This window comes from Nuphar pumila, chromosome 13 (assembly GCF_984573655.1).
Source record: "Nuphar pumila chromosome 13, dmNupPumi1.hap1.1, whole genome shotgun sequence".
In the NCBI taxonomy this organism is placed as follows: domain Eukaryota; kingdom Viridiplantae; phylum Streptophyta; class Magnoliopsida; order Nymphaeales; family Nymphaeaceae; genus Nuphar; species Nuphar pumila.
The window spans coordinates 74,254,800-74,279,170 of record NC_143261.1 but is presented as its reverse complement, the minus strand read 5'-3'; the positions used below and the strand labels follow the sequence as shown (position 1 = coordinate 74,279,170).

General features: G+C 35.2%; 1 protein-coding gene across 2 annotated transcripts; it reads right to left on the bottom strand.

The window, feature by feature from the left end:
- Positions 1–1,164: 1,164 nt before the first annotated feature.
- Positions 1,165–24,167, bottom strand: PMM (phosphomannomutase). Of its 2 annotated transcripts, XM_089984607.1 has the most exons (13): positions 23,934–24,067; positions 20,257–20,339; positions 7,113–7,197; positions 6,906–6,950; positions 6,691–6,757; positions 4,018–4,094; positions 3,543–3,578; positions 3,406–3,461; positions 3,014–3,113; positions 2,830–2,925; positions 2,642–2,731; positions 1,719–1,770; positions 1,165–1,634 (listed from the first exon to the last, which is right to left on the bottom strand). In XM_089984607.1, the coding sequence occupies exons 3-13, from the start codon at positions 7,179–7,181 to the stop codon at positions 1,579–1,581; spliced, it is 744 nt and encodes a 247-aa protein (XP_089840733.1). In that variant the 5' UTR covers positions 7,182–7,197; positions 20,257–20,339; positions 23,934–24,067; the 3' UTR covers positions 1,165–1,578. The 2 variants fall into 2 exon arrangements, with proteins under 2 accessions (XP_089840733.1, XP_089840732.1); XM_089984606.1 differs by lacking the exon at positions 20,257–20,339 and having other exon boundaries at positions 23,934–24,167.
- Positions 24,168–24,371: the final 204 nt, after the last annotated feature.

Sequence of the window (24,371 nt, the reverse complement as noted above, 5' to 3'; positions counted from 1 at the left end):
GCAACTCATCATACAACTGAAAAGTTTTTCCATTAATTATTTTTAATTGCTCTTTATTGATGAGAATTTGTTCATTGAGAACCATGGGTTTGACTTCTCAAATGTCATTAGCATATTGTTCTCACCCATCGATACTTGTTCCAAAACATCATTAATTTGGTCATCTCCAATTGTTTCTGAGTCTGACTCAACCGACATGATATACTCAGAATTATCGCTATTATCTGATTATGCATTGTGCTTGTTAATATTTATATCTGTTGACAAGCAATAGACAAAAATAAGTAATTATAAAAAAAAAATCTCTAAAGATCGTAAACCCTAAACGATAAATTGGATGACAAATATTACATGTTTATATAGGATAACATCCACAAAAGTGAAACATACATAATAAATCAATAATAGCAACCAAACAAAAAGAACAAGAAACTACATTGTAAAAAAAAAGGAAAAACAATAAAACAATAGATACATTATATAGAACTCACTTTAATAGCTAACTAATGCAACTTTACACGAAGTAGAGCGAACAATTTTCACGAGAATCGCTAGAAAGGTTGGAGCTCCAGAGGGAGGAAGATTGGGGTTATCGCTCTTTCCAAATACAAAGGAAAAGAGAAAAAAAATGCATTTATATGGATTAAAATTTCACAAAAAACAAAAAAGATTTTGTAATACTGGTGCGATGCGAATAAAAAAATCACAATATCAAACTTTTACAAATTTTTCATAATTTCACAATACACCATGCAATACACTTTCAAAATTTTATAAATTACAAACTTTCGCAATACTTAAAGGTATTTTCGCAACACAATGTACAATACTCGTCACAATTTCATAAAATCAGACTTTCGCAATACTTTATGTGATATTCATTCAAAATTTGAAAGGTACAAACTTCTGCTAAATGAATTTTTGCAACATGCTTTGCAATACTCGTCCATAATTTCATAATTATTGAACTTTCGCAAATTTTATGATTTTCACATGTGATCACGCAAAACTTGCCATGAGTTTTTGTTAATGAGTTTTGTGTATTATTTTAGCATCATGATGCTTAAAAATAAAAAAATTGTATTTACAAATGGTAAAAACATCCAGAAAAAATTGAGAACCTACGCTATTGTCCATTCAACTCATTTGGTAAATTGCACGGCATTTTCCTCATTAAAAATCCCATGATTCAAGAAATCAAATTAGGCTCGAAGGGTTTCAGTATGAGTGAAGGGACGACAGTTTTATATGTTTCAATCGTACTATCATTCTGACAAACATAGTGTTTACCACTCATTGTTTCCCCTTCGTCCAAGGTTATTTTTTCACGTTTAGATTACATATAATTAACCTGAAAAAAGAAATGATCAATTTCAAATAACCCCTAATGAAAGTTCTCTAATGATTGGGATGGGATGGATATGAAAGCTTCCGAAGGTCACAGTCACATATGTCGCACACAATCCCTTATTGGCGTGGCAATGCTGCTGATTAGCACAAGTACTACATCGTATACCTTGGTATTTTGCTAGCATGTGTTCTACCGGAATAAGAGCTTCATGTCTCCAACTCCACAATTCAATGACAAAAAAAGAGGTTGTGACACAGCTGAGCAGTACCATCAGGGCTCACCACTGAAAATAGGCCAAACAAAAATGAATTAGGTCATATTTAAGTCTCTCTCTCTCTCTCTCTCTCTCTCTCTCTCTCTCACGAACCTGTGTGGCCGATTGTGCGCTCTGATTCAAAAATCTCATAATCATTCCCACCCTGCTCAAGGAAGAGTTTCAATTTAACGAATCAAGTAACAAAAGATCAAACATCAAGCAGCGAAATCCACACAAAGGCACTGAGATCGCAAGTCCTGACACATTACTAACGGGGCCTCCATCTGTTTGGTAGGAGTAGTTTGTGCAAGTCACCATGTGATGGGACGTTGCAAGTTCGAACCCCACTGGTATGGGTGGTTGTATAGCCTCCAGTAAGGCTTGTCTACTAGCAAGGAGGGATCATCAAAAAAAGAAAAAAGTCCCAACACATTCAACTTTTCTATGTGAGCACAAAGTAAAGAAAGCGAGCATCTGTTGGTCTAAATGGTCCCATACAGCAGTATTGCCGACAGATTGTGGCCAGACTACAGGTTTTTGCATCAGGTGAGAACATCTCAAACACAACCATACATACACACAATGCGACGTTCATGCCCTTATTATTATATAATTACCCTGTTTAGAAAGCATGCTTTCCCTTTTAAATATCAGGATATATGCATGTCTTGCCAAAGACCAGGTTTGAAATTGCCACATGCAAGGGGAATAAAGTGGACCTCTTCCTGCTAAAAGGGCAGAATAAAACAGTCAAATTTTGGGCTACCCCAGTGGGAAAACAGGATGGAAGTTATGGATGTGTGTGCTGGGCTACACCAGTGGGAAAATGTGAAAATTTTTGGTGCACGCTCTCATGTATGTGTGTTTGTGTGCATGTGTGTGGCTTCGTGTGTCTAAAATCAAGAGAAAAAACAAACAAACTTGAGTCAAGGCATCATATATCATACTGTAGTGCGAGAAAACACCAACATGAAGGCCAAGCAAAAGTTTCTTCGTTTGTGACTTTTCCCTTGAAAGTTAATAATTCAGTTTACCTTGTAGGTTTTGTCCCCAAAGAAGTGGATCTCTTGGAAATCTTCAAGGTACCTTAAACAGTATGTCTTGTCCCAACCATGGGGAAAAACCTGTTCACAAGAAAACTCTAAAAATCAGTTTTTTTTCCTCTTACATTTTATATGTTGTGTTTCAGGATAACATCCCCCAAAAAGAAAAACCCACTTACATCAAAACTTATTTGCCCACCAATGGAAAATGTAAGGTTGAGGTGTGCAAACTTTTCTCTTAGCACAGAGACCATTTTCGAGCGTATGTTGTGAATCTGCAAGGATTAGCTCGTACATAAGTTCAGAAAGACTTTCCAAAAACATGTATATGAAATTAAAAAGAAAAGAAGAATTTTAGCACACCTTATCAAACTTCTCAAACTCATCTCTTTCCTCTTGACTACAATTCCTCCCAATAGGTGATACATTAAGCATCCCACTTCTGAATTCTATGAAGGTTCCTCTGCAATATGCAGTAACATAAAATTGTTGAATTCAGATATCAAGAAATAATATGCTGATGAACCAAACACTCTCTGCTGTTACTCCCACTTAGCAGGATTAGCTTTCAACTCACACACCAGAACCACTAGCAGAAAATCATAAAATTGAGAAATTATAAAAGGGCCCTAGTGCAAGTTACATTCCATTCAAAGTCCACAATGATAGTAGCACTTAAAATGAAGCTGTTGGCACTAGCAGCTCACAATTTCTTGAAGCCAAGAAGAAGTTTTCCAAAATAAACTTTTATATACCTTTTTATTGGAATATCCAAGTCCGCTATATAATGAAGTGTGAAATTGATAAATTCCTGCACAAATTTTTGAAACAAATATATAAATTACTATCTAAGATTTCCAAAAGGTAGATAGTTCAGTAACGAGACATCTACCTTGAGCTTATCTTCTCCAAGAAATGATTTCAAGCTCTGCAAAAGAGAAGACATTAAACTAATTTTGTTTTGAATCATAAGATCACCTTGTTCTCTAATGAAACACAAATGTCAACAAATAACCAAAGGCATGTTGTTCAGGGGAAAAAGATTCAAACTTAATTCAGAAGAATCCACTCTTTCCAGTGTAGTATCGAAGTGATAAAAGGATAAACATTGGCAAGCAAGAACTCTAAAGACTGGGCTGGACAAGAGAGGAAGAATGAATGCTGTCCAAATTGTGAACAAGCACCACTACTGGTGTGTAGTTCATCAACTAATCAGTAATTGAAACACATATCATAGCCAAGTAGTTTCACTAGGAATATGATTGTTTTCACAGACTTGGCTATATTATTCTACAAAAATGAACTGATACATTATAAACAGGATGAAGTTAATGTAATTTACCTAGCAAAGAACTCTACAAACTCACCTGGGTGCCAATGAGTTTCCCATTCTTGTAAGCAACAAGACCATTCTCAGAAAAGACATAATCATAATCAGTAATTACTGCAAGAAAAAGGAACATCAAAATAGCTGTTAGTTACTCTAGAACCATGTGCATATGCATCTGAATGCATATCAAGTGGTCAAGAATGTAAAAGAATGCTATGAATTAGGCCAAGTACTTGTGTGTATACACGTAAATATATCATGAGGGTATAGTTGGCATCCTTTATATTCTTTAGGGGCAGTTTTGTCTTGGTCAACCCCTATCTTAAGTGAGTCAAATAATATTTCAAACAGGGTTAATGCTGTCCAGTATAAGATGCATTGATTCCTTAATTGTTTTAGAGAAAACCCTAATGAAAGAGCATTGTATTGTGCCCTCTTCTCTTATGTGTCTTGGCTAGTTATTGCAACAATAAAGATGGTATCAGAGCTTGGTTTGTGAGGGAGGAGGAACCCGTACAGCCACAGAGGAGGGATTGAGGTTGAAGTTTAGTGCTAACATTAGGGTGCATGGTGATGTATCCTTTCTTCCAATGACCAGATGATTGAAGATCATTTCTGTCTGGAGGTATTTGATTATGCTAGAACACTATTTTAGATGAATTTAGGATCAAGTTTCATGATTTTTAGAGTTCGGACGTAGAGTTAGGATTTTTCTAAGAATTTCCTGTTCTACTCAAAAATTCTGAGACAGTTTTGAAGTTTGATCATTCTGATCAGATTGAAGCATCATTTGTCTAAGATTGTTTCCTCTAGGGTCGTCTGATAGAGGAACCTGAAAATCTAGTTAGTTTAGCAATCTGCACTTTATTTATGGAGTTTTAAAGTGATTTTGAGAGGGAATAGGCTAGCTTGCAGCCTGTTTTTAATGTTGAAAGCTTTTTTAGGGGTACTATTTGTTGTGATTGATTTGGTAGAGATCTGGTGTGTGTGCAGCAGCTTATTGACTGTGCCGCACTTGCGATTTGGGTGAGGCTTGGTGAGTAGAAAAAGTGTTTGTATTCTGTAAGGAGTGAAAAGCAATGTGAGATGAGGTCATGGCTACTTGGTTCAGTAGAAACAAGACATTGCAATCAACCGTGTTAATTTCAAGAGGATAAAGATGCATGGAACTTTCTTGAGCAAGTATACAACAAGCTAATTGGCAAGGAGTACCAATTAGTGCATGAACTTAGAGCTCTCAGGCAAGAGGGTAAGGTTATTCAAAGCTTTTATATGAAAATACAATATATAGGGGTGCACTTGCATTGATAGTTCATACACAAAAATGTGCTAGCTGTAAGGACTACAAGAGATTGGAAGCTGAAAGCAAGGCTAGGGATGAGAGGTGTTATTTTCTTATGGCTCTTCATTTCAAGCTTCATAATAGAAGCACAATACTTAAAGCAATGTCTCCTATTCTAATGCAGGCACTTGCAGAACTTATAATATAAGAGACCAAGATCACCCGGTGCATGTCCTGTGGAAGAGACAATTTTCTCCAATCACTAGGCAGTGGTGAAATCAAGTTAAGAGAAAACTACTCCTTTGCATAGCAACAAAGTGTAATGCATATCACTCAAAACCTAAAGTTTCACGAGCGCATTAAACATAGTGGAATAGATTGTCATTTCACATAGAAGCAGGAATTATATCATTCCATACATTGGTTCGAGCCAACAGATTGTAGACTATTTTTACAAAAAGTCCTTTGACGCTCAAATTTCAAACATTCCTTTCCAAACTCGAGATGATTCCTTTGCATCATCTCAACTTTGTGAAGTGTAAAGGAATATTATGTATTAGGCTATCTATGCTTATACATGTAATTGTATCATGTGGGAACGATTTGGCATTCTTTATATTCTTCAAGGGCATTTTTTGTCTTTGGCCAACATCTGTGCATATACATGTAAGTCAAATGATACACTGTTTAGGGTTAATGCTGTCCAGTATGTAAAATAGATGACACACGGGGATCTCAATTCCTAAGTATTGATTTAGAGAAAAACCTTAATGAAAGAGCACTGCATTGTGCCCTCTTCTCCTCTTGTGTTCATTTGCTAGTTATTGGGGCAACAAAAAAAATAAGGTAAATCATATCATTGCAAGGCATATTTGAGGGTTCTGTTTGTACTAGGGAAGCAATAAGTGTCACAAAGCTGGTCAGATCTAGTAATGCTCCCAGCTTTAGACAATTACAGATTCAACATTAAAGAAAAGCACACAGAAACAAAAACAACAGAACAATGAGATGAGTGACATAAGAACAAACATAATTCCCCATGGCAAGGATGTTGCAAGGAATCCAAAGAAACAACAAAAATTAGGTTTCACTTGAACTTTCTTTGAAATCAATTAAGATAATTTATGTCAAGCTTAAGAAAGAATGTGTCCATAATCATTAGTTATAACTTATAACTTCACATCATATCCATTCTGTAAGAAAATAATAGACACACCATTTTGGGGTGCCAAGTACGGTCAACAATATTAAATTATGTTCAACAGGTAAAGAGGAACAGAAAGTAAAAGGACAACCTGATAAAAATTTATTATCATTTATTTTGCGTGTTTTATTTGCACCTAGTCTTACGACTGGTTATCATTGTAAATTTTCATTATCAAACACATCATCTTCAAATAAAAGCTAAATAAGCAAGCATGAGCAAACCTGTCTTGCCAAGTTGCTCCGATATTTTTACAAGATCAGATCCTCCAACAACACCAACAGTTACAACCTGGTATTTCAAAGTTATTAGGCATTGGAAGTTCGACATCAACATCCAACACACTATTCAGAATCCCCCTTAAATCACAATGATTTGAAAGAACTATGAGGCATAATTATATTTAAGAAGTATAATGAAGGACATTAGCATGAGGTACCTCCTTGAGCTTCTGCATGAATTCTAGCATCTCTTGTGTTACAACCTACATTGAATGATAGAAATATGTGCAAGTTAGATTTCAACCCTATCTTAAAAATGATAGTGGGGATGATCACTAGCAAGACTTGACAACAAAAAATATGTTATTTTCATCTGGAACAATAAATACTGATTCCTCACTGCTAAAACACTAGAAAAAGAATACCTTTCTTGGAGCTGTAAGTGTTCCATCAACATCAAATAAAGCAATAAGACCAGGCTTCCTACCAGCCATCTTCCAAAAGAAGTCTCTGCATTATATATTAGAAGACCCAATATGAACAGTTATTTATGGGAACACAAACACGGAACTCAATAGATATGAGGTTTATGACAGGAACCACTGAGGTGGTATCCCATGTGGCAAGCGGGGTCCTGTGTAAAGCTGAAGGCCCAGGATCGAATCCCTCTGCCACATGGGGCGGCTGTTGTTCTGGTAGGGGGTCCGCCTAGCCCCAGCTTGCCTTTCAAAAAAATAAATATGACAGGAAACAACTAAAACATAAAAAGGGCATGATAGTGAAGGGGAACAAAATGATAAATAGCAACATGCACTAAATTATAAAAACAAACAAAAGGGAGAAATTCTCCATTGCTAATGCCTTTGTATCCTCATGCTTTTCCGTATCCCACTAATTTGTTTAGAAGAGAAAACAAGTATATCAACCAAGAGTGCGGATAAATAACATAATAGCTTTTCCCATTGTTTACAAATATCTCACTAATTTGCTTAAAAGAGAGAACAAAAAGTGTATCAAGAGTGCCTATAAATAACTTAATAAAAACTTTTTTCATCTATAACTCTTACAATTTCACTAATAGTGAGCATATTATAGATAATGAAAGAGTGCATAATTTATAGCCATTATTTACCTCACATTTCGCTTATAAACCAACAGTATTCTGACATCCTTGGAGCAAACAATAAATAGACAAAACAAGAACATGTTCCCCACCTATTTTTATGGTACATGAGGTCAAAATTATTCATATAGTGTATACAGTTCCTGACCTAAAACTGCTCTAGTTGCACATGCTTGAATGAACAGGTAAAAAGCCATGGGTTGCCACCTATCATTTTAGGACACAAATTGGAAGATATCCATAGAATGTTGATACAATTCTTGACCTAAAATGTATTCATATAATGTAGATAATACAGTTATTGACCTAAAATGCTTAAGGAATAACAAAAGATGCCAACCATGCACTTCATGAAATAACTAGATTCCATTAAGAAATATTTCTAGCATTCATGACACCTGAAACAAGATTTTTTCTTCAAGATAAGAAAAGATTTCAAGCATAAGCATATGATTTTGTTTCATAACAATAGGGTAGCAGCAAAGTGACATTAACCCATTTGATCAAACTTGCATCATCTTGTAGCAATTCATTAAATCCTATGCTAAACCATAGTTGGCAAACTCAGCAGTTCACCTTGTGACTCAGCCAAGTTGCCTCTTTTTGGTCCTTAACCAAGTCAAGGCCATTGTAACTCAATTAAGGACCAAACATGGCCAAGTTTGAGCCAAAACTCGGCCAAATCAGTGAGACTCCGGTAAGACTCGGTTGACTCGGCTGAGTCAACCGAAACTAGGATTGTTTAAAAAAAAACTTAGAAATAGAAAAAGTGTTTAGAAACACTTAATATAAAAGAAGACTCACTTTAAGGGGTAAAAAAGGAAATTGAAGTCACAACCTTCAATTTACTTTTATGTCCATTTTTCATAGAAGAGTGTGTTGAGATATGCAGGTGGAAGATCTATTTATAATAGATATTGGATGAGCCTTCCACATTCCCCATCGATATAGGACTATTTTTTTACATGTGCAAGCCAATCACAAGGCACTACTACTTACCTTAAAGTGAAATAATAAAAGAACTTTATTAACTGAGAAAGAAAGAATAGAACCAATAAAACTAAAAGTATTATGAAATAATGAAATATTTAACTTATATTTAAAGAATAATAAAATATGTAAATAAGGCACAAAATGTTGTGGAACATTGAAATGAAAAATATTTGCTTATGTTTAAAGAAAAAAAGCAAAGAATCATACCTAAATTTTATGAGATGCAAAATATGTTTAGTTGTTCAACTCCTAAGATATGGGCACATCAATATAACCAAAACAAAATCACCAATACAGAATTGTGCCAAAATATTGAAGTCACACATTGACTCCTGTTCTAAACCGAAACCAGAAACATTGATTAGGACATTATAGCTCACTTTCTACTAATCCTTATGTTTAGTAACCCAACCAAAACAACAAAACAGAGATGACAAACAACTAGTTAGGGCATAAATCTTTTTTTTAAGTTAAAAATGAAACATTTGAAACCACATAACCAAGAATCAATAAAGGAGGTACAGCACATTGAACCGCACATGTTGTTTACATGAGTGAAAATGAATTGGCTAGAGAATCTAGTGAAGTACATTTAAGGGAAGAAAGCATAACATAGCATCTCAATAGTAAGCAGAAAAAGAAATAGCATACATCAAATCAGATAAAATCTAAACATAAACAATTGGCATGATATAGAGTGCAACATATAAGTTGGATATCTTTTCCTTTTTTCTCCAGGCTAACATAAGAAAAATAGATTAATCAGTATTATCAAACATAGTTGCTAGTTAGTCAGCAGCATGGATTTTTAAAAGGAATCAACTTCACTTTGCATACACATGGATCAATGTAGCTCCTACACATGACGTGCATAAAAAAACGGATCATGGGGGTCCAACAAACCAAGTCCTTTGCAACTATGATATTAATCAAGAAAGTCAACTAAGTGCTACACAACTATGATATTACACAAAGACACAGTGTCATAGGAATTTCCTAACCTAGCATAGGAAAAATGGGGTTCTACAACATCGTGCTATTCTGTAACACATGAAAGAGTTGTCTTTCCAGATCCACGTAGCTGAACCAGCATGACCTAAGCAGTCTAAGCATATCTAAGAGGCATTACATAAACAGTTCATGTGTCTTATCAATCTCTCCCAAGTCAAAACAATATGTCATCTTCCCCCCATCTAGAGCCACCATCTCGGTTATTGTTCTCGTGATTTTGTGGCCATCTAGAGGTGAAACTACTACTTCTTCCTAGTCCAAGCCACAATGTTACACCCTCAAACCCTTATTCGTTTTTCTGAAGAGATGGAAGAGCAGCCGTTTTATGTCTCCTCCATCAAACTGGCAAACATGCCTTTCTTCACCCTATCTGTCAATAAATTTGCAACCAAGAGAGACCACTAACTGTGAGTCCTCGGTAAATCTCAGAGGCAGAGGAACGAGGGGGGCACTATACCACCATTGTATGAAGATAAGAAGCCCATATTTTAGGATAAATTTTTCCAAGCAAATGTTTCAGTTTTGGTTATTCCAACTCTTACTTTGCATTACAAAAATTTTACCATAAATTCATTTATCCTATTTTATCATACAAAAACCTAAAATTCACGATTTCTGCTTCAAAATATTTTGCTCCTCTGGTTAAGTCTACATTAAAATTCACTTTTTGTAGAGTGAACTAAGCGGTGCAGAGGATTTAGTAACACAAAATCTCACTCATCAATTACAATTTTGCCTAACATAAAAGTTACTTGTACATCCGGACCTACAAGAATCCACTAAACTAACGTGAAGCTCATAAATTTTGGCAATCAATAAGCAATTTGTTATCATAAAGGAGAACGCAAGTTAAGAACGAAAATTCAGCAGATCTTTCACCATCCTACAAATGAAACAAACTCCATTTAGGATCATGAAGGGCTTCCACTATACTTTGATTCCGTAAGCAAATTCACTAAATCAAGATCTCATCCATCAATCATGAACAGAAGAGGAAAAAGAAGAAGAAGAAGAAAAGAACCTTAACTTTACTTCCAGATCGATTCCAGCAAGGGAAGCGTGTCTACACACCGCTATTTCACCCACTATAGAACAACAAAAACGAGAAAAGACGTGGAATTTACATCGGATTTCATCGTGTAAGAATGAAATTTAAAGATCCAAGAGAATTTCTACTCTTTCCGCCAAAATATTTGCAAAAAAGACAAGAGCTTCGACTTACCTATGGAGAGGGGCGACTCCGAGCTTTCTCTCTCTATCTCTTTCTCTAGAATCAGAGAAAGTGAGAGTAGGCGATCGACTTAGTGTTTCTCCTCTCATTTCATGACGACAGCTTTATAAAGAATTGCGGTAAAGTAGGAAGGCGCAGATCCAGAGGAGGAGAGTAGTAACAAAAAGCGGAAAAGGAAACGGCTCTTTTCTCCACCTTCGAAATTTCTCTCTTTATTTCCAGCATATTACCAAACACCCGAAGACTAGTCTATTTCTGAAAACTGCTAAACTTTTTTTTACTTATGACATTTAATGGCTTGTATCTTCTGTCATAAAATACAAGTCGTTAGATGTCATAAATAAAAAAAAAGTTGAGCAGTTTTCAGAAATAGGCTAATCAGTCTTCGGGCGTTTGGTAATATGTTGGAAATAAAGAGAGAAATTTCGAAGGTGGAGAAGAGAGTCGTTTCTTTTTCCGCTTTTTGTTACTCCTCTCGTCCTCTGGATCTGTGCCTTCCTACTTTGCCACCATTCTTTGTAAAGTTGTCGTCGTGAAAGGACAGGAGAAGCAAGACTCGGAGTCGCCCCTCTCCATAGGTAAGTCGAAGCTCTTGTCTTTTTCGCAAATATTTTAGCGGAAAGAGTAGAAATTCTCTTGGATCTTTAGATTTCATTCTCACACGATGAAATCCGGTGTAAATTTCACGTCTTTTCTCGTTTTTGATGTTCTATAGTAGGTGAAATAGCAGTGCGTAGACGCGCTTTCCTTGCTGGAATCGATCTGGAAGTAAAGTTAAAGTTCTTTTCTGATTCTTCTTTTTCCTCTTTTGTTTGTGATTGATGGATGAGATCTTGATTTAGTGAATTTGCTTACGGAATCAAACTATATAAAGAGTAGAACCCTTCATGATCCTAAATGGAGTTTGTTTCATTTGTAGGATGGTGAAAGATCTGTTGAATTTTCGTTCTAAACTTATGTTCTCCTTTATGATAGCAAATTGCGTATTGATTGCCAAAATTTATGAGCTTCGCGTTAGTTTAGTGGATTCTTGTAGGTTCGCATGTACAAGTAACTTTTATGTTAGGCAAAATTATAATTGATGAGTGAGATTTTGTGTTACTAAATCCTCCGCACCGCTTAGTTCACTCTACAAAAAGTGAATTTTAATGTAGACTTAACCAAAAGAGTAGAATATTTTGAAACAGAAATCATGAATTTTAGGTTTTTGTATGATAAAATAGGATAAATGAATTTATGGTAAAGTTTTTGTAATGCAAAGTAAGAGTTGGAATAACCAAAACTGAAACATTTGCTTGGAAAAATTTATCCTAAAATACGGACTCCTTATCTTCATACAATGGTAGTATAGTGCCCTCCTCGTTCTTCTGCCTCAGAGATTTACCGATGACTCACAGTTAGTGGTCTCTCTTGGTTGCAAATTTATTGACAGAGAGGGTGAAGGGCAGGTTTGCCAGTTTGATGGAGAGGACATAAAACAGTTGCTCTTCAATCTCTTCAGGAAAACGAATAAGGGTTTGAGGGTGTAACATTGTGGCTTGGAATAGGAAGAAGTAGTAGTTTCACCTCTAGATGGCCACAAAATCACGAGAACAATAACCGAGATGGTGGCTCTAGATGGGAGAAGATGGCATATTGTTTTGACTTGGGAGAGATTGGTAAGACACATGAACTGTTTATGTAATGCCTCTTAAATATGCTTAGACTGCTTAGGTCATGCTGGTTCAGCTACGTGGATCTGGAAAGACAACTCTTTCATGTGTTACAGAATAGCACGATGTTGTAGAACCCCATTTTTCCTATGCTAGGTTAGGAAATTCCTATGACACTGTGTCTTTGTGTAATATCATAGTTGTGTAGCACTTAGTTGGTTTTCTTGATTAATATCATAGTTGCAAAGGACTTGGTTTGTTGGACCCCCATGATCCGTTTTTTTATGCACGTCATGTGTAGGAGCTACATTGATCCATGTGTATGCAAAGTAAAGTTGATTCCTTTTAAAAATCCATGCTGCTGACTAACTAGCAACTATGTTTGATAATACTGATTGATCTATTTTTCTTATGTTAGCCTGGAGAAAAAAGAAAAAGATATCCAACTTATATGTTGCACTCTATATTATGCCAATTGTTTATCTTTAGATTTTATCTGATTTGATGTATGCTATTTCTTTTTCTGCTTACTATTGAGATGCTATGTTATGCTTTCTTCCCTTAAATGTACTTCACTAGATTCTCTAGCCAATTCATTTTCACTCATGTAAACAACATGTGCGGTTCAATGTGCTGTACCTCCTTTATTGATTCTTGGTTATGTGGTTTCAAATGTTTCATTTTTAACTTAAAAAAAAGATTTATGCCCTAACTAGTTGTTTGTCATCTCTGTTTTGTTGTTTTGGTTGGGTTACTAAACATAAGGATTAGTAGAAAGTGAGCTATAATGTCCTAATCAATATTTCTGGTTTCGGTTTAGAATAGGAGTCAATGTGTGGCTTCAATATTTTTGGCACAATTCTGTATTGGTGATTTTGTTTTGGTTATATTGATGTGCCCATATCTTAGGAGTTGAACAACTAAACATATTTTGCATCTCATAAAATTTAGGTATGATTCTTTGCTTTTTTCTTTAAACATAAGCAAATATTTTTCATTTCAATGTTCCACAACATTTTGTGCCTTATTTACATATTTTATTATTCTTTAAATATAAGTTAAATATTTCATTATTTCATAATACTTTTAGTTTTATTGGTTCTATTCTTTCTTTCTCAGTTAATAAAGTTCTTTTATTATTTCACTTTAAGGTAAGTAGTAGTGCCTTGTGATTGGCTTGCACATGTAAAAAAATAGTCTCATATCGATGGGGAATGTGGAAGGCTCATCCAATATCTATTATAAATAGATCTTCCACCTGCATATCTCAACACACTCTTCTATGAAAAAGGGACATAAAAGTAAATTGAAGGTTGTGACTTCAATTTCCTTTTTTACCCCTTAAAGTGAGTCTTCTTTTATATTAAGTGTTTCTAAACACTTTTTCTATTTCTAAGTTTTTTTTTAAACAATCCAAGTTTCGGTTGACTCAGCCGAGTCAACCGAGTCTTACCGGAGTCTTGCTGATTTGGCCGAGTTTTGGCTCAAACTTGGCCATGTTTGGTCCTTAACTGAGTTACAATGGCCTTGACTTGGTTAAGGACCAAAAAGAGGCAACTGGGCTGAGTCACAAGGTGAACTGCTGAGTTTGCCAACTATGGTTTAGCATAGGATTTAATGAATTGCTACAAGATGATGCAAGTTTGATCAAATACCACATTAAGGGATGGGTTAATGTCACTTTGCTGCTACCCTATTGTTATGAAACAAAATCATATGTTTATGCTTGAAATCTTTTCTTATCTTGAAGAAAATATTTTATTTCAGGTGTCATGAATGCTAGAAATATTTTTCTTAATGGAATCTAGTGATTTCATGAAGTGCATGGTTGGCATCTTTTGTTATTTCTTAAGCATTTTAGGTCAATAACTATATTATCTACATTATATGAATACATTTTAGGTCAAGAATTGTATCAACATTCTATGGATATCTTCCAATTTGTGTCGTAAAATGATAGGTGGCAACCCATGGCCTTTTACTTGTTCATTCAAGCATGTGCAACTAGAGCAACTTGAGCAGTTTTAGGTCAGAAACTGTATCAACACTATATGGATAATTTTGACCTCATGTACCATAAAAATATGGTGGGGAACATGTTCTTGTTTTGTCTATTTACTGTTTGCTCCAAGCATGTGAGAATACTGATGGTTTATAAGCGAAATGTGAGGTAAATAATGGCTATAAATTATGCACTCTTTCATTATCTATAATATGCTCACTATTAGTGAAATTGTAAGAGTTATAGATGAAAAAAGTTTTTATTAAGTTATTTATAGGCACTCTTGATACACTTTTTGTTCTCTCTTTTAAGCAAATTAGTGAGATATTTGTAAACAATGGGAAAAGCTATTATGTTATTTATCAGCACTCTTGGTTGATATACTTTTTGTTTTCTCTTCTAAACAAATTAGTGGGATACCTATTAACAATGGGAAAAGCATGAGGATACAAAGGCATTAGCAATGGAGAATTTCTCCCTTTTGTTTGTTTTTATAGTTTAGTGCATGTTGCTATTTATCATTTTGTTCCCCTTCACTATCATGCCCTTTTTATGTTTTAGTTGTTTCCTGTCATATTTATTTTTTTTGAAAGGCAAGCTGGGGCTAGGCGGACCCCCTACCAGAACAACAGCCGCCCCATGTGGCAGAGGGATTCGATCCTGGGCCTTCAGCTTGACACAGGACCCCGCTTGCCACATGGGATACCACCTCAGTGGTTCCTTTCATAAACCTCATATCCAGTGTTGTGAAAAGCTTTGAGGCGTAGCGAGGCGCTCCACCAAAATCAGAGGCGAGACGTAAGCCTCGAGGCGCAAAGTGTAAGCCTCAAAAAAAATTTATTAAAACTTTAAAAAAAAACTATAAAAATTATCTAACATTATAAATAAATAAAAAATGCTCTATTGATGAAGCAACAACCAACGAAAAATAAAAAATCTCAAATAAATACGGAAAAAATATGAGATTAACATGTAAAAGTAATATTAATGCAACAACTTGATCTACGTAAGTATCTAAGAAATAAAATATGAGCAATCATTCAATAAAAAATTAACATTAACAACAAAATGCATATTAGCACTGACAACATCATGTCATAATTAGAAAATGCATGTTAACATTAACAACCAAATGTTAATATATTTATCCAAAACTCTTCAAAATGAAAGTGTTAACATTCATAATTACAACTCAAAGACCCAAAAAACATATAAATGGCCATAGCTTTATAATATGAATTAGGGCCTAGACTCTTCTTGAGTTTCGTCATCATGAATATCTAAGTTTTCAATGTCATTATCTGAGGAATCCATATAAATAGGTTCTCCTTCGTCTTCATTCTCTGACTCTTCATCGTCTGCACTTTCTTCCTCCACGATAACTTCTTTTGCTTTTCTTTTTTCTTCAATAAAAAATCATATATTAAATATTTAACAAGGTAAAAGGAATATAGCTTTACCTCAATCTCTTGAAGACCTCTCTTGCCTAGAACGACTTTGTAAATCATGAGGTGAAGTGACCATTTCAATAAGCACATGCTCAATGGCATTTATGTCAAAGTTTGGATCTAACTATGAATCCTCCAACCAATTGGGATCACTACGTAACACTGGATATTCTTTCTCCACAATCCACTCATCGTCTGAGTCTATATGATCTAGACATATAGGATCTTTGGTAGCCCTCCTCATATTTCTCTCTCTTAATTTCATATTGTACATTACAAAAACCAATGCATTCATATTCTCTTGTTCAAGTCTATTCCTTTGTTTTGTATGTACCTATCATTTCAAATCATTGATAATCAATTATAAGATAATTAAACTTATAAAAATGTATTTCAAAAATAAAATACAAAGTCACAAACCAATGAGAAAGTACTCTAATTCCTCTCATAGCCTGATGCACTGCACGTCAAACTTAGAATTCGAATTGCAAAATTCATAAACTCAGGATTTTCGTGTCCAAATGAACTCCATCAATCAGCTGCATTCAAATAAAACAATAAAAAATAATAAAAACATTAAGAATGTCATAATTAACAAAAACATAAAAAAAATATTGACAAATAACAACATAATTGCAAACTTACCAGGACTTTAATTTTCTTGTTGTAACAGTTGTCTCTCTACCAAACAACCCCTTTGCCTTTTTAAATGCATCGATTTGTGTTGTAATTTTCAACCGAATATTTGCATCAGAAACCAATTTTTCAACATAATCATAAAAGTCACTCATCACTTCTCCATCTGGGTTGAAGTTGTCAGCACAATGAAAATGTGGATTTAAATAGTAGGCAGCTACATGGAAAGGCTTATGAAGTTGCAAGTTCCATCATCTATCAATGATATCCCAAATAGGTTTATATTTTCTTTCAACCTTGTCAAGGTTTGAAGGAATTTATTCATTTACTCTATCCATTGTCTCATACAAAAATCTCATAGCAGGTTCATCTGCATCAACTAATCGCAACACTTTCACAAGAGGCAGTGTAGCTTTAATTGCATATGATATGGCAGCCCAAAACTTATGATCATTAAGAACAATATAAGAAATATTTTTAACATCAGATTTCTTATAATAATTAGATGATCTAAAATTTGAAGATAAGAATATCGACTTTAACTCTTTCTTATAAGATCCAATATTATGAAGTGTGAGATATGTTGTGGCAAAACGAGTGACGGCAGGACGTAGAAGTTATTTCTTCCTTGTGAACTTTCTCATTAAATTTAATACCCATGCATGACTATAAATGTATCTTGTAATTTTTTTGCCTTTTCCACTGTATCTTTAAAAATTGATATCTTTCCAATATCTTCTAACATAAGATCCAAGCAGTGGGCTGCACATGGTGTCCAAAAACATGTTTTTCCTGCTGTTAACATATTTTCAGTTGCCACATAATTTGATGCATTATCTGTAATGAATTGCACCACATTACTTACACCAACTTCTTTAACAACTTCAAACAACTGACACAAATTTGCACCAGTTTTTCCATGTCGCTGATGTCAACGGACTTCAAAAATACTGTCTCAGATGAGTTGTTCACAAGAAAATTAATTAAGTTTCTTCATTTCCCATCTGTCCAACCATCTGCCATAATACTGCAACTAACCTTTGGCTACTCTTTTTTGAACTCTTTCAAAATTTCATGAGTACAATCTACCTCGTCCTTCAAAATCCATGTTCTAATCTCATGATAAGAAGGTGGTTTGAACCCTCGCCCATAATTTGCAATAGCTTCTACCATTGCACCAAAATATGGATTGTTGCAAAAGATTAAATAATAAGGCATTTACATAAAAAAATCTACCAATGGCACGACATACATTTTTTCTTTCATCCCTTTTGAAATCAGTGTTTATTGTGGTTTGTCGTGCTTCTTTGTTCACAAAAAGGTCTATAGGACCACCTCTGCTTGTTTTTGCATCACTACATGATCCACTGGTTTCTTTATACACATTATCGTCGGTTGATGATCCAAAATAAACACTTCTCTCGATATTCAACTTGTTTAATTCTTCCTCTTGTTTCTTTTGCTTCTGATTCATTAAATGATTTTGAAAAAATCTCTTCACATCAGGTGAAACTGTATCACACATGCTTACACCATGTTTTGTGCCAGCTAAGTGATGTTTTAACCTATAAATGCCTCTCGTAGTCTGTTTATGACAGTAATTGCAAATTACATGTCCTACAAATTTGGGATCTTTACTGGGATTTGGAACTTTAACTCCATGATCCCATCCTACGTTTCTTCCCATTGTTCAACTGCAAAAATACAATAAGAATCAATATATATATATATAAATTGAAAACTAATGGAAACACAAACAAACGAAGTGAGAACTAGAAAATTGTTAGTTTAAATTTTTTTATTTAGGAACCAATTTGAATAACTTGCCACTAAAAAGAGAACACACGTGCAAAGATCAAATTCCTTCATAGCATGTAACCATGCATGACACACACAGTCACATACACACAGATTTTATAAAATCAATGGCTTTCGATGGACAAATTAAAATGTAAAAAATAGCATCAAGAAAAGAAGTAAGAAGAAAGAAAGAACCCATGGAAAAACTAAAAAGGGGAGACAGAAAGTATTTATCTCCCATCTAAATTCAATATAAAAATCAGCTTAAAAGATCAGAGGGAGTAACAGTCCAACATGAATCAACATATTTAAATAACAAAACAGAGTAACAGAATGCAAACTTGAAACAGAGTAACAATATGCCGATCAAGTTTCCTACAAATAAGCAAACTGATGTTTGTTTATTTGTTCTCTTACCATCATTGGAAGGAAACCAAGATGTCGGGTTAGAATCTTACTTCAAGAAGTCAGTCATTTTAAAGAGCATATTTCTTCCTGCAGCAACTCAACTTCTGTTGCTTCTTTTTATGTTCCCATAGTTTTTGATATTTCAATGATTAATGTGCTTTGATAAATTCAATGGCTTAAATAACCATGATTAAAAGTGTGTATTAGGATATTTAATTAATTTCAAAATTTCATGTTTATTTTTTATCCCTATTCTAAATCCATGTCAATTTGGTTTGTATACTCAGTGATCTTTTCCCACTTGTGATGTCAAGCATAAATTTCAATATTTGTGTACTGCAGGACTATACAAAAGTACACAGATTTTAGGCACTGCAATGTTAATTTTGTATGTGTATGTGCCTGTGATATTTGTTGTGTTCTCTTAGTTTTAGAACTCTACGAGTTGCTATTTATATGGCCGAGGCTTTGGACTATTGTAGTAGTGAAGGTCATCCATTGTATCATGATCTCAATGCATACAGAGTTCTCTAATGTATGCTTGTCTCAAGTGCAGCAAGAATCCTGTATTAAAAAAGTTTGATGGTCCCATTTAGTCTGAGTTATTTAATTGAGAGAATGTGCCCTTCTCTCAACTGGAAGAGGCTGGAAATAGCTGGAAATTTTGGACTTTGTTTATATCTTGCAAAGTCCCTATACAGCATCATTGATTTGTTAGCAATTTTTTTCTCTATAAGAAGTGAATTTTAAAATCTCCCTAAGAATTTCTTGAGACCAGTGGAGGATGCACAGGTGCACAGACAACTTCACGACTTGCTCACAATATTTACCAAGAGAAATGAGTTTTATCCCTAAATATTATCCTGTCAAGAATTTCCTGAGAACATTAGTGGGGCATGCACACATGGTTGTGGCTTGTGTTTCAGCTTATATTCTTATTTGTACTTGCAGAATGGTGATCCAAGACTTTCTTGCTTTGGTCTTATGAAAAACAGCAGAGATGGAAAGTGTAACGACCCCAACTCATACCTTTGAAAAATGCGAAATTTTTTTTCTAAGAGTTGTGAAAAACTTCTCAGAGACCCAGGGTCCTTACAGTTCCAATTTCAGTTGGATAACCACACACCACAAAACTTACATTTATCATCCATAACCAACCAACTAAACTCTTTTATTAATTAATCAATAAGAGTCTCATACTCAAATCAAAAGTGAAATAGCAACTGCAGGAAATAAGAAGAACTAAAAGAAACAAAAGTAGTCACTTTGTCCGTAAATGAAACAATCTGAAACAAAAGTGGCTCTCGTATCCTCTCAAAAGCGAGTCTACTTCACTGATCACTAGGCCCTGCGAAAAACCAATAAAGTAGGGTGTCAGAATCCAAATAATCTTGCGTACAGGTCCCTCTAGTGAATCAAATAAGAATAAAGAACATAAATAAGATCTATGTAATATTTTAGATGGATACAGTTATAACAAATTCATAAGACAATTAACTATTCATGAAAAAATAAAATAAGCATTGAACATGAAGGAACACAAAGTAAGTAACATGAATCATAATTTAATCAATAAAGGCATTTAAATGCAAGAGAGAACATCATGCATTGATCAACATATAACAACCAAGGAAACAAGTAAACATGCATGATCTAATGCACAACAAGAATATGCATGATTTATGTGCAATGCATGGACCCTTTATTATCTTTCATTTAAGCTTCCCTCTTTCCATATGCATGTCATATTAAATGCACACAACTTTAAGTTCCTCTTTTTAATTTACCATTATCCGCGAATACACCAAACGGGTACAATTCCCGATGTCAAATAGGGTTCCCGAGGTAACTTAGCACACAATTTGTATTTTATTACCGGGTTCCAAATTTAGCCCTCGACCGATATCAGGAAACAACACCATCCATCGGAACATTGGAAAACAGCATCCAATGTCAGGGACAACAGGAAAAACAGCATCCACTGGCGCCACTTTCTTGGTATACCAAAACAACAACAGTTGTGTCAAACACACCACCCCAGGCAAAGTGGCGGACTCTCCCTAAAATCGTGGTCAGGAGAAGAACCTCAATATCGGGTTCAGGGGCAACAACGCACACAGAGTTTTTGTATCCTCACAGTTTCCCCCAAACTGCAATCTCCAAGATTCCCACAATAAAGAAGAGACATCAAGGAGAACATAAATTACACTGTTCTTTATTTCTTTTTTATCTTGTTATTAATTTATCTCTTTTACATTTGCAAATCAATATGCAAAGAAATTTATAACATAAGCTTACAAATCAGCATGTCAAGCTCTTCACAGGACCACAACCCATGGCAAATGAACAGTGCAGTAAAACCATAATATCACATTTGAATTTTTTTTTCAATACATAGAACAATTAAAACAAAGAGCAACACATGTTCAAGGCTCACACAACCCAGGATAATCCAATTTGATCATTTATGCTTTCATATGCAATAACTCATTAGTAACATACCAGTATGCATTCATCTTGCTTCTCGATGCATAGTCATTTATGCCAACCAAAAGGTGTGTAAGTAACAATAATATTTATGGGCATGAGCATAAGTTCACACATTCATGTTAAGTGCATGATTTTATTCAATGCATGTATTCATGTCCAAGGCATTCTTCCACATGCAAATATTCAGACAATTGTAAACATGCAAGCCCACATAGATTTCAAGTATGCTCATGAATTGAAACAAGCTTTATATTGACATTCTACTAAATCATGTCATATCTCATCGAGGCAAGTGGAAAATTACGTTCTCAATACATATTAGGATCAAAGTGCATGCTTATAACATAATCGAAAAATCTTATGAAAGGATCAAACTCATTCATTCTAGGTGTGCACATGCATTAAAAACCAACGTGAAATAACATCATACTCAAGCATGTCATGTCAAGCTAAACGTAAGAATAAGGACAACCCATTCTCATTATGTATTCGACTCAAACTACATACTTAGTCAGATCTGAAAATTTTAGATAGATAAACAAACATGTACTCTCTCTCTCTCTCTCTCTCTCTCTCTCTCTCTCTCTCTCTCTCTCTCTCTATATATATATATATATATATATATATATATACATATATATATATATATATACATATATATATATATATATTTATTTATTTATTTATTTATTTTTTGAAAGACAGAGGGACAGGGTGACCCTGTGAACAGGCCCTTACCGGGCTGTCAGGCCACAGCCTGTCCTGACAGTCAATGCACAGGCCTGCAGGGCCTGCGCACTTGCCTGTCAATGCCTGGCAGTCAGCCGATTAGAGTTCGGATGGCTGCCAGCCAGCCTGTGCAAGTGTTTGCCGGGGACTGGCAATCAGTCGAGCAAAGCTCAGCTGGCTGCCAGTGCCAGCCACATTCCTCCCTAATTTTTTTTTTTTTGAAAATGGTAAATATAAGTATTTAGGAGTGGTGCAACTTTCTCTAAGCAACCTACCATTTTTTACACCATCTACAAAAGTATACAGCTTATCATCAGTATAACCAGCATCACATGTACAATCCAATCAACAGCATAAACCTTGACCAACATACATGAACCTACAGATTGAACCAACCACAATGATATTGTAGTATTTTCAATATGCATCAAATTTTCATGTCTACAATGTTGATGTAAATGTAATTATATATCATAGTCTGAGAACACTTTGCATCTATCACCACCAAGTTTATATCTTTATACCTTAAGGATAAAAGGGACTCAAGGTGTTACCCCTATACTTTAATTCATCTTCAGTGTTGGATTGAAGTAATCCTGGCACGAACTGAAGAAGGCTTGTACATGCTTAAGATTTTTTTTTCTTTACTTCCCATTTTAGTTTTGTATAGAGTACACATTTAACTAGAATATGGCACAGAAAACGAACAATGGCATATTACATAAAGACTGAACACAAATGCATATAGTGTCGGTGTAGAGATTGGATACTATACAACAGTGACCCTAACATTTTCAAATATCTTACACTAACCATCTAACTCAAAATAGAATCAATTATAGTGTAAGGCTAATTGGATCTGAATCTCTAATGATTCTGAAAATACATAAAATCTAGATATGTAGATTCAGTAGTAACCTCATCCAATCCCCTTATTTTCCTTTGTCTACTCTAACCCCAAATCCGAATGCGATAACACTAGGTCTGGTTAGATCAGATTCTGTTATTACCAGTTACCTATGCACAGATGATCCCAGACTATTCACATCTTATTAATTAATTTACTTGCTACCACCTATAATGCAAGAAAAATAATGACTGCTACTCTTAAGCATGAAAAGATCTTTATTTAATCAGCAAGTCACGTCATCCTGGTTATGTGAGTTTAACAGAACCAAAGAAAAGAATACTGAAAAATACCATTTTACAACATCGTCCATCTATGAGGCATTCAACCAATTAACTTGCAGAAGTACAAGAACTACTCATTCTCGCACCCCCTTCATGTATTAAACCTGGATCAGATTTGCGCATGTCCTAAACATAGCAAATCTGTCCAGTTTTGGGGATCCACAGTTAAGAATACATAAATATACATTTTCTCATAAGTACACTTAAAAAAAAGATGAAGATCAAACTCTTACTAGGGTAAATCTCTTGATTTACTCTTTTCCCCATGTATTTTACCAAACCATGGCATGGAATAAGAATCCATGCCTTTGTTCTCATTCAAAATAAAAGAAGAACCCGTACACAGAAAAAAAATCTTTTATATGAAAAGAGCCTAAAATACTCATATGAAGGGGGATCTATGTATCCCCGTCCATGTAATCTAGGGTGAATACGTGGATTCACCCTTCTTCCATGGATTTACTCTAAAATACGACATGGAATACGAATCCATGTCCCTTTTTCTTATCTAAGACAATAGAGAAACCCGTACCTCAAAAATCGGCGTTTGAGGGTTGCGGCTATCGTGAGAAGGCGAGCGATTCCACCGGCCTCGACTGCTCCGGTATCGTGGAGGGGATTTTTGTGCCGGCGTCGGTGATTGTCGCGCGCAAGGGAAAGGACAGGAGAAGGGGGACTGCCGTGAGGGCCTCCTCTTCCTCTGTGTTGCTTAAAAGGGAAGGCACAGAGGGGGAGCAGGTCGTGGCTCCGTCGGTTACGGGGAGCCCCTCTCGTGCGAGGCGGCTACAGGGAGGAAAGGGAAACACTCGGGCAGGGTTTTAAAACCCTACCGGGTTATGGATCCTGGTCGAGTCCGACCCGGTCCAAGAGTTTCCCCTTCTTTCTTTCTTTTTTTTTTCCGTTACTTACCTGCTAAGGGGGGAGGCGCGGCCCGGGTTCGGGACCGAGACCCGGGATCCTATCACTATCA

Bases quoted from the DNA above. Each gene is read 5' to 3' on its own strand.
- PMM (XM_089984606.1), bottom strand. From the start codon at position 7,181: ATGGCTGGTAGGAAGCCTGGTCTTATTGCTTTATTTGATGTTGATGGA. The intron at 6,951-7,112 runs GTATTCTTTTTC...CATTCAATGTAG, and splicing joins CACTTACAGCTCCAAGAAAG to GTTGTAACACAAGAGATGCT. The intron at 3,114-3,405 runs GTATATAAAAGT...TGCATATTGCAG, and splicing joins TTGGATATTCCAATAAAAAG to AGGAACCTTCATAGAATTCA.